We start from the raw sequence: 11392 nt of genomic DNA on the forward strand, positions 1-11392 counted from the left end.
CCCCCCCCAGGGTGATGGACTTTATTCCTTTGTTTCCTGATGATCACTAGAACTTTAACCAAATCATAAAGTCCTTTATTGTATCTTTAGAGCTGACTGCTGGCAACCAGGAGATGATAGCCTTTCTTCGGTCAGTGAAGATTGCTTGTTCTTGAACATCTTTGTCCCACAGAACAATGTAAGTACTGAATGAATGCACTTACCTTATTCTTCTCTGACCATTCTCTCATTCCAGGAATCTACTTTGAGGAAAGAAACATATGATGAGATTGCTAAGCCCATTGATGATGGGATCTTTTTTGCATCTAATCTTAGATTTTCATGGAATGCCGTAGTCATTCACTAGGGGTTGGACTAGAAGACCTCCAAGGTCCCTTCCAACTCTGTTGTTATTGTTATTATTGTTATTGATTCAGAATGTACGGGGTACTCTCCCTGTCTGTAACTCTTTAAAGCAGCTGCATCTTTCCCCAGTATTATATGATTGCCCCATCTCAGGTATCCCATGATCTCAGGAAAAGATAGGTCAGCCACAGACAGCTGCTACACTCATGCTTCTGTTCTCTCTACTGCCTCTTCATGCCTACAAAAAGCTCTCAAAGCCCTGCTCAGTTTTTCTGCTGTTCCTGTTGTTCATAATCAGGCATTCAAGGGCTTCGGTTCTGAACCCTGAAGTGGTTGCGGAGAAAAGAAAGAGGGAGGTGTTAACTATTGTGCTTTTATCTCCAATTTTAACCAAAGGAAGAGGGGTTTTTTTTGGTGAGAATTGTGTTAGTCTATGGCAAGAGACCCCAAACTGGCAACTTTAAGAGTATGCTGGCTGGAGAATTCTGGGAGTTGAAGTCAACAAGTCTTAAAATTCTGAGAGTTGAAGTCCACAAGTTTTAAAGTTCTGGGAGTTGAAGTCCACAAGTCTTAAAATTCTGAGAGTTGAAGTCCACAAGTTTTAAAGTTCTGGGAATTGAAATCCACAAAACCTAAAGTTCTGGGAGTTGAAGTCCACAAGTCTTAAAGTTCTGGGAGTTGAAGTCCACAAGTCTTAAAGTTCTGGGAGTTGAAGCCCACAAATCTTAAAGTTCTGGGAGTTGAAGTCCACAAGTCTTAGAGTTCTGGGAATTGAAATCCACAAGTCTTAAAGTTCTGGGAATTGGAATCCACAAGTCTTAAAGTTCTGGGAGTTAAAGTCCACAAGTCTTAAAGTTCTGGGAGTTAAAGTCCACAAGTCTTAAAGTTCTGGGAGTTGAAGTCCACAAGTCTTAAAGTTCTGGGAATTGAAATCCACAAGTCTTAAAGTTCTGGGAATTGAAATCCACAAGACTTAAAGTTGCCAAGTTTGAAGACCTCTGGTCTAATGGCAACAAATTGAGCTCTGCTAATGCCTTCAAAATCAACCAACTTTACTGGGCCTTAGTCATGGGATTTCAAACAGAAATTCTTCATATGTGAAGACAATCAGGATATGTTTAAATTTTACACAAATGCAAGTCCTTGGCCATGAATTAGTGTGTGCTCTAGAAGATTCATCTCACACCAAAATCTTGGATCTTTGTCTAGAAACCCCTTCAGAATTCAGTGAAGCCTATGGATCATCAATCTTTTCATTCACCATGCAATGCTGAATGTGATGATCCGTGTCGAGGTAGGCAAAGTTGGCTCTTCTCTGACTTAAAGTTTTAGAAGCATGATTGGCTCAGGAATTCTGGGAGTTGAAGTCCACAAGTCATAGAAGAGCCAACTTTGCCTACCCGTGAATTCTGGGTGAAAAGAGGAAAGAGAGAACAAAAGAACAAGAAAAAAAAGAGAGAGATGGAGGAAAGAAAGAGAGAGAGAGTGGTGGGAAGGAAAGAAGGCAGGCAGGCAGGGAAGGAAGGAGGAGGGAAGGAAGGAAGGAAGGAAGGAAGGAAGGAAAATTCCATGTCTTATAGAAGACTTCTTGCAAGATTTTCAGCATCCCCTTTACTGAAATGATACAATATGGGGGTGTCAGTGATTTGGGGTAAAAGATCTGCAAGATTGCGGAGGTTCAAGATTGTCCTAGAAGTTTCACATTTCCAAATTATAATTAATTACTCATGAATTATAAAGAAGATTAGATCACATTAGAAAACTAGAAACCTCTTCTATGTCCAGTTAAAATGAGAACTCCCCCACAGTAAATATTTATAACCCTGGTCAACTTTGATTGCAATGAGAATCACAAGTTGGCAATGTTAAGATAAGGGCAACATTAATGAACATTAGCCGCCCCGAGTCTGCGGAGAGGGGCGGCATATAAATCCAATAAATAAATAAATAAATTATTTATGGCTTATTGTTTGTAGTTGTTCATTAATTTTAATATTTCATTGTTTTACTCTGAGCTGTCTATGGGACTGTATGTTTTAAGCTGCATTTTATCAATTTGTATTTGTGACAATCTAGAACAGTGATGGTGAACCTATGGCGCCGGTGCCACAGGTGGTATGCAGAGCCATATCTGCTGGCACACGAGCCGTTGTCCTAACTCATCTCCATTGTGGATGTGTGTGCCGGCCAGATGATTTTTGGCTCACACAGGGGTTCTGGGAGGGCATTTTGTGTTTCCAGAGAGCCTCCAGGGGGGTAGGGAGGGTCTTTTTACCTTTCCCCGGCTCCAGGGAATCCTTTAGAGCCTGGGGAGGGTGAAACACAAGCCTTCTGGGCCCATCAGAAGTTGGGAAACAAGCTGTTCTGGCCTCCAGAGGGTGTGTTTGTTAGTGTGTGTGTGTGTGTGTGTGTGTGTGTGTGTGTGTGTGTGTGAGAGAGAGAGAGAGAGATGAAAGCTGTCTTTGCCCTCCCCAGGCATTGAATTATGGATGTGGGCACTCGCACGTGCTTGATAGCATGCGCGCATGCTCTATCGGCACCCGAGGGAAAACACATTCACCATCACTGACCTAGAATGTGCGGAAGAGGGCAGCAGCTATAATAAATTTCAATTAACAACAATAAAAACAAACCTATCATTTATTGTTACAGGGAGGTAATCTACCAGTGCTGGTTTTCTTCCACAACACCATAAATGCTGATGACCAAGGCAAAAAGGAAGCCCTTGATGGTTCTTACTTAGCTGGAGTTGGAAATCTCATAGTCGTAACAGTCAATTACCGTGTAGGAGTTTTTGGCTTTTTAAGCACTGGTAAGTTGTATCTCAGTTTGAAAATAGAGGATTATTATTGTTATTGTTGTTGTTGTTATTATTGTTGTTGTTGTTGTTAATGATGATGACACTATTAAAGTTTGTTGCAAAATCAAAACCAGAAGCACACATAGATGACTAGTTCAGCTGGATTCATAAATTTCTTTATAAACATAGAAACATTATTATTATTATTTATTAGATTTGTATGCTGCCCCTCTCCGCAGACTTGGGGCGGCTCACAGCAATAATAAAAACAATGTATAACAAATCTAATAATTAAAAGTAACTAAAAAACCCTTATTAAAAAGCAAAACATACACACAAACATACCATGCATAAACTTTATAGGCCCGGGGGAGATGTCTCAATTCCATGAGAATGATGAATTTACAATACCATAAGCAGAGTTCTTCTTCAAGCAGTTACAGACAGCAGAGAACAGTTAGTTTCATTTCAGCAGAGTTCAGAGTGGAAGAGTACAGAGCGGACTGGAGCCACACTCAGCCTTAAGCTTAAGTATTCAGTTTTGATTCTCTGCACAAACTCAGAAGTGCTTGGCTGACTCAGTTGCTATGCTTATTCATTGGCTAAATTTGTTAAAGTGTGGCTCTCCAGGTTTGTGAATATCTTAAGAGAAACCGGAATTATTCCAGCTGGGTCTTGTGGTAATGGAATTAGGAATTAGAAATATGGAATTTAATACTGTATTGAAAACTGAAGTGAGATTACTGTTTGCATAAAATTTGAAAAGCACTCACATAGCTCCAGTGGAAGATTGGATTAAAATGTTAATTGATTTTGCAGAAATGGGGAAACTGAGCAGCTTGGTCAGATAAAAACTGTCAAAAACTTTTTGCTAGATTGGAAACTTTATATTAAAAAAAGCAACAACCTAGAAGCAAATGTCAGATTGATGATTTGGGAATATGGTCTCTCTCCCTCACTTTATCTCTGTGGGAGCGGGTGTGTGTGTGTGCCTAGTCTGAAAGGTTTTTTTTCAAGTTACTTTCTTGGACTGAGATCAAGGCCCTTTTATCTAATTATAAGTAATCCTTGGTTTACAACCACAATTAAAGACCAGAGGTGGCACAGTGGTTAGAGTGCAGCACTGCAGGCTACTTCAGCTAACTGCTAGCTGTAGTTCAGCAATTCAAATCTCACCACCGGCTCAAGGTTGACTCAGCCTTCCATCCTTCTGGGGTGGGTAAAATGAGGACCCTGATTGTTGGGGGCAATATGCGAGCAGTATAGTGTGGGAGCTGTACATTGCTCAGGAGACCAATTATAACTGCTCTACTTCTGGACTGGTAACTAGGTACATTTGTTTTATGAGGATAAGATAGGGAGTTAAAAATAATAAACTTCTCCCTTTAAGTGTGCTTTGAGATCCATCAAATAGCAATAGCATTTTTAAAATTTATTTATTCATTTATTCATTCATTCATTCATTCATTCATTCATTCATTCATTCATTTATTTATTTGATGTTTATGCCACCCTTCTCCTTAGACTCAGGGCAGCTTATAACATTATTATTATTGTTGTTGTTGTTGTTATTGTTACTGTTACTATTACTATTATTATTATTATTATTATTATTATTATTATTATTATTATTAATTAGATTTGTATGCCGCCCATCTCCGAAGACTCGGAGTGGCTCACAACAACAAAAACAGTACAAATCCAATGATTAAAAGCAATTTAAAACCCTTAATATAAAATACATCTCAGACAAACCATACATTAAAAGGAAACGGCCCAGGGGAATCAATTTCCCCATGCCTGACGGCAGAGGTGGGTTTTAAGGAATTTGCGAAAGACAAGGAGGGTGGGGGCAATCCTAATCTCCAGGCAAATTGGGTTCGGGTTCGGGTTCGGCGAACGTACCCGAACTTCGCCGAACTTATCTGAACTTCGCCGAATCTGAACTTTGTTGGGTTCGCCCAACACTAGTAGCAACCCGATACTGCTTCTCTCCTTGATCAGTTTCCACCCGCTGCTTCTCGTCCTGCGCTCAGATTTATTTATTTATTTACTTATTTTTTGGATTTGTATGCCGCCCCTCTCCGTAAACTCGGGACAGCTAACAACAGTAATAAAAAACATCATATAAATCCAATACTAAAACAACTAAAAAACCCTTATTGTAAAACCAAACATCCCTACAAACAAACATAACATCCATAAATTGTAAAGGCCTAGGGGGAAAGAATATCTCAGTTCCCCCATGCCTGACGGCAGAGGTGGGTTTTAAGAAGCTTATGAAAGGCAAGGAGGGTGGGGGCAATTCTATTCTCCGGGGGAAGTTGGTTCCAGAGGGCCAGGGTTGCCACAGAGAAGGTTTTTCCCATGGGCCCCACCAAACGACATTGTTTTGTTGACGGGACCCGGAGAACACCGACTCCGTGGGACCTAACCGGTCGCTGGGATTCATGCGGCAGAAGGCGGTCTCGTAGATACCCTGGTCCGGTGCCATGAAGGTCTTTATAGGTCATAACCAGCACTTTGAATTGTGACTGGAAACTGATCGGCAACCAATGCAGACTGCGGAGTGTTGGTGTTACATGGGCATGCCTTAGGAAGCCCATGATTGCTCCCTCAGCTGCATTCTGCATGATCTGAAGTTTCCAAGCACTTTTCAAAGGTAGCCCCATGTAGAGAGCGTTACAGTAGTCGAGCCTCGAGGTGATGAGGGCAAGAGTGACTGTGAGCAGTGACTCCCGGTCCAAATAGGGCCGCAACTGGTGCACCAGGCGAACCTGGGCAAACGCCCCCCTCGCCACAGCTGAAAGATGTTTCTCTAATGTGAGCTGTGGATCGAGGACGCCCAAGTTGTGGACCCTCTCCGAGGGGGTCAATGATTCCCCCCCCCAGGGTGATGGACAGACAGATAGAATTGTCCTTGGGAGGCAAAATCCACAGCCACTCCGTCTTATCAGGGTTGAGTTTGAGTCTGTTGACACCCATCCAGGCCCCAACAGCCTCCAGGGGCAGGCACATCACTTCCACTGCTTCATTGATTGGACATGCTTTGACAGATGCTTTGGAAATCAGCTCAACTCCCTCTTCTTGCTGTAGAAAAAGCTGTAGAAATGTTGTAGAACAAACTGTATAAAAATCCAGGTAAAAATCACCAAACCAATTGGTCAGATGTTGGTTCTGTTCTTTCCATTCGGCCTCTGTGTTTCCAGTGTCTTTCTCCCATCTTGGAACTAAACTAGATGTAATATTTCTTCCAATAATGATACCAAGCCAATTGCTGGGTTCCTGGCAAATACTCCCATCTTGTTGGCTCCAGACTCTGAGTCTTCTCCGAAAAGCAGTGGTGTGGGGTTTTTTTTCTCTCTCAAAGGAAAAAAGGTGCTAAATCATGCCTGCATTTTTCACAAATCTTTCCACTAGTCTGAGTGGAAATAAAACGTTGCAGCAACGTACTGTGCTTCCGTTCTTCTTCTTCTTCTTTTTTCTCAATTCTTTATCTTCCCTGCTGAGTTCAGCACATGTGCTCATTTTATAGAATGCCCTAAATTCTGCTCAGAGCTGTTTCAAAGCTTCATTTTCAGCAGTAAACCCAGATCTTAACCTTTGTGAATTTAGGCTAGTTTACAGCCACTTACACAGATAATGAGGAGGTGTTGTTGTTGTTGTTGTTGTTGTTGTTATTATTATTATTATTATTATTATCAGTATAACACAGCAAACAAGATCACTATGCTGGATTTCGTATTTCATCACCAGTCGGGCGCTTCCCAAGCACCTAGGACTGCGTGATGTAGCGGCGAATTATGTTTGCCAATCCCAGTAAAGCGGCCTTTTGCAATTGACAGATGGAGACCTTGTCAATTCCGATGGTTTTCAAATGTCCACTGAGATCCTTTGGCACTGCGCCCAGCATGCCAAGGACCACTGGGACCACTTTCACTGGCTTATGCCAGAGTCATTGCAGCTCGATTTTTAGATCTTCATATTTCACTAATTTCTCTAGCTGCTTCTTCTCAATTCTGCTGTCTCCTGGAATTGCAATGTCAATGATCCATACTTTCATTATTATTATTATTATTATTATTATTATTATTATTATTATTATTATTATTTTAATTCTTTCTTTTGGTGGCTTTCACAAAATTTCTTACTAATTCTTCTTTCTTAACCATACTCTTTTGTTACTACTATTGAGCAATATACCACATATACTGTACCTGAGCTTTTGTTTTTCTTGCCTAAATGTAGAACCTTACTTTTTTCACCATTCAATTTCAAGTTGTTAAATAGCGCCCATTGTTGAAGTTTGTCAAGATCGGCAAACATAATTCGCCACTACATCACGCAGTCCTAGGTGCTTGGGAAGCGCCCGACTGGTGACGAAATACGAAATCCAGCATAGTGATCTCGTTTGCTGTTTTGCACTGACATAATAATAATAATAATAATAATAATAATAATAATAATAATAATAATAATAATTTATTAGATTTGTATGCCACCCCTCTCCGAAGACTCGGGGCGGCTCACAACAGTAATAAAAAGCAGTATAGCAATAGAACAAATCTAATAATAAAAAGATATATTAAACCCCAACAATTAAAACCATACAGCACATACATACCAAACATAAAATATAAAAGCCTGGGGGAGATGTCTTAATTCCCCCATGCCTGGCGATATAGGTGGGTCTTGAGTAATTTGCGATACAGATCCTTCTGTATTTTGAGTCTATCTTCTGGAGTGTTGGATGTTGCAGCCAGTTTGGCATCATCTGCAAATTTGATGAGTTCCTCAATCTATCACTTCATCCAAGTCATTGATGAAGGTATTGAATACTTTCCTCTATTGGGATCCTTGATTCATATTGACTGTTAGCACCTTCTCAGAAAGTGAAAAATGCTATTTACTGCATAATGATTGTGCTACATCTGTTCTAATGACTGTAGCAAAGGATGTTCTAGCTAATCACTTTTAGTAGAAAAAAAATCTGCTGCTGCTCAAGATTAGGTTGGCTATTCAAATCCGTATTTGGTACACTGTTCCTACCTGTCTTTAAAAAGCTTCTTCTAATGTTCAATCACAGTTGGCCTTTGCATAAGTTAAAAATATTACTCCATGCCTCATATGTTGATTGTAGTTGCCCAAAATATGCAGGCTTAGAAATATCTAAGGACAACGGCAGGAGCTAAAGCAATGTTCTTTCAACCAATTGTCATCCTGGAAAGTCTTGATCTTCTAAGGCAGAAGTCTCCAACCTTGGTAACTTTAAGACTTGTGGACTTCAATTCCCAGAATTCCTCAGCCAACAATTCTGAGACTTGAAGTCCACAAGTCTTAAAGTTGCCAAGTTTGGAGACCCCTGTTCTAAGGGACGTTCTTTCTTTCCAGATATTTGAAATGCTGTAAGTTGTTTTGATCCCTTGCGCCCATATACAACCCTCCCTTTGTTTATTTATTTGTGTAGGTTCCAGTGTTGCAAGTGGAAATTGGGGCCTTATGGATCAAGATATGGCTCTACAATGGATAAGGCAGAACATTGCGAGGTTTGGGGGAGACGTGGGACAGATAACAATTGGAGCCCCTAACCGGGGAGCAGATATTATCAGCATTCATCTCCTTAAGAGAACTTCGAATCCAATCCTCTTCAAGAGGGCACTACTGATGGTAAGTCCTATTTATTTTCAGATGAGTGTTAGAAATTCTGTTTATATGTAGCAACACAAAGCATACGAACAGCACAGTCACCATGTGCTTTACTGCTCAACTATTTGACTGTAACAGGAAACCAGAAACTCTACTTAGTACAAAAGAACATAGAGTATATACACCATAGATCCAAGCTTACAAACACTGTCATCTATTGGCTGAATACTACTGTAGTCATTGCATAAGAATACATTCCAACAACGAATTCCAACATAAGGACAGGTATTGAAGTTCAAAAACTTTGGCCATCTAACTCATTAGAAAAGACCCTGATGTTGGGAACGACTGAAGACAAAAGGAGAAGGGGTCAGCAGAGGATGAGATGGTTAGATAGTGTCACCAATGCAACAAACATAAATTTGGGCAAACTGTGGGAGAAAGTGGAGGATGAGGGAGCCTGGAGTGCTATAGTCCATGGGATCGCAGAGAATTCGACATGACTTAGCAACTGAACCAACAACCATGATGTACATGAAAATATGACTCCAGGTAAGTGCAAAACAGGTATTGAATTATTTAAAATATTTTAATATCACGAGAGATGTATATACATAAAGATACACACGCGTGCATAGTTTTCAGCTCTGTGAAAGGATCATGCATGAATAAAGTTCATATTTTACAAGGGACTCCCCTCTGCATAAATAAATATAAATACGAGTAGATTTAGCGCAACTGGGAGACTAGAAAGGAGATCTTCTGTATTTTGAAATGGTGTTGATGAGATTTCCAAGAGTGCAGCAACATCAACTCAAAAGTGCTAATTCGTATCCGTCTTGGTTAACTCCCAAGTTGACTTTTCTCAGATTCAGTCCTCATGGTACAGGAAATTGGGTTGGGATTGGTGGCTGCTCCGACAGATCATAGACTGGGTCTTTTTGGCTCTCTTTTTCACCAAAGAAGAATTGTCGTCCATCGTTAGGGCAAGGTAAGAGGCGATGCTGTTTCGGAGACCATAGCTGAGGCCAGAGTCCTCCAATCTGAGCATGTCTGCAATGTCGCCATCACACTCCTTGGACCTTGGGAGAAAAAGAAAAGTGGTTCAAAAACTTTCATGGTTATAGAAGAGAATATTTGTAGCTTGGGGCTGAATTGTGGGGTCTTTTGCAATCTGTAAGCTGGGTTGTTTTCTTCTGGACATTCCATTAGCCAACGAGGCAATTTATTTATTATTTATTTATTTATTTATTTATTAGATTTGTATGCCGCCCCTCTCCGCAGACTCGGGGCGGATAACAACAGTAAAAAGACAATATGAACAAATCTAATATTAAAAGTAATGTAAAAAACCCCCAATTTAAGAAACCAATCATACATACAGACATACCATGCATACATTTTATAAGCCTAGGGGGAAGGGAATATCTCAGTTCCCCCATGCCTGATGACAGAGGTGGGTTTTAAGGAGCTTACAAAAGGCAAGGAGGGTGGGGGCAACTCTGATATCTGGGTCAGGGCCACCACAGAGAAGGCTCTTCCCCTGGGTCCCGTCAAGCGACATTGTTTAGTCGACTGGACCCGGAGAAGGCCAACTCTGTGGGACCTAACTGGTCGCTGGGATTTGTGCGGCAGAAGGCGGTCCCGGAGATATTCTGGTCTGATGCCATGAAGGGCTTTATAGGTCATAACCAACACTTTGAATTGTGACCGGAAACCGATCGGCAACCAGTGCAGACTGCAGAGTGTTGGTGTAACATAGGCATATTTAGGAAGGCCCATGATAGCTCTTGCAGCTGCATTCTGCACGATCTGAAGTTTCCGAACACTTTTCAAAGGTAGCCCATGTAGAGAGCATTACAGTAGTCGAACCTCGAGGTTATGAGAGCATGAGTGACTGTGAGCAGTGACTCCCGGTCCAAAGAGGGCCGCAACTGGTGCACCAGGTGGACCTGGGCAAACGCCCCCCCTCGCCACAGCTGAAAGATGTTTCTCTAATGTGAGGTGTAGATCGAGGAGGACGCCCAAGTTGCGAACCCTCTCTGAGGGGGTTAATGATCCCCCCCCCCCAGGGTAATGGATGGACAGATGGAGTTGTCCTTGGGAGGCAAAACCCAATTCCATCAGTGTTAGACAGAAGTGGGATTTGCTCTCTGTTTATATACAAGTGACTTGCCCTTGCAATTAAACAATGAACAACACTCCAATCAAAGTGTCAACAGAGAAAAAAATACTCAAGGAGTGAACAAGAACACTCCCTCCCAATTAAAAAACACTTGTATATAAAACAATGCTTCTCAAATAGATTTAGATTTAATTGGATTTGTATGCTGTCCCGCTCCGAGAACTCGGGGCGGCTCACAGCATATACAGAAAACTGTAATAAACAATCCAATTAATAATACATTTTAAAAAAAACAGTCCTTAAAATTCTGATTTAAAAAAACCTATCATTTACCATTCATTCACCAATCATACTAAGAAATATTCATTGGTCGGGGGGGGGGGGGAGAGATCTAAAAACCCCAGGCCTGGCAGCAAAGATGGGTTTTTAAACTCTTTCGGAAGGCAAGGAGGGTGGGGGCAATGCAAATCTCTGGG

The 11392-nt window shown here is 41.2% G+C and overlaps 2 protein-coding genes across 2 annotated transcripts in view; one reads left to right on the forward strand and one right to left on the reverse strand.

Moving 5' to 3' along the window:
* Nucleotides 1–11392, forward strand: part of TG (thyroglobulin) — a gene marked incomplete at its 5' end in the record, with an annotated part of 195332 nt that overhangs the window by 116231 nt on the left and 67709 nt on the right. The window contains 3 exons of the mRNA XM_070748653.1: nucleotides 91–182; nucleotides 3002–3157; nucleotides 8613–8812. Coding sequence (XP_070604754.1) covers nucleotides 91–182; nucleotides 3002–3157; nucleotides 8613–8812 — 448 coding nt within the window. The remainder of the gene's footprint in view (nucleotides 1–90; nucleotides 183–3001; nucleotides 3158–8612; nucleotides 8813–11392) is intronic.
* SLA (Src like adaptor) overlaps nucleotides 9362–11392 on the reverse strand; it is a 30348-nt gene continuing 28317 nt past the window's right edge. Inside the window, exon 8 of the mRNA XM_070748322.1 lies at nucleotides 9362–9873. Coding sequence (XP_070604423.1) covers nucleotides 9663–9873 — 211 coding nt within the window. The 3' untranslated portion in view covers nucleotides 9362–9662. The remainder of the gene's footprint in view (nucleotides 9874–11392) is intronic.

This window comes from Erythrolamprus reginae, chromosome 3, assembly GCF_031021105.1.
Source record: "Erythrolamprus reginae isolate rEryReg1 chromosome 3, rEryReg1.hap1, whole genome shotgun sequence".
In the NCBI taxonomy this organism is placed as follows: domain Eukaryota; kingdom Metazoa; phylum Chordata; class Lepidosauria; order Squamata; family Dipsadidae; genus Erythrolamprus; species Erythrolamprus reginae.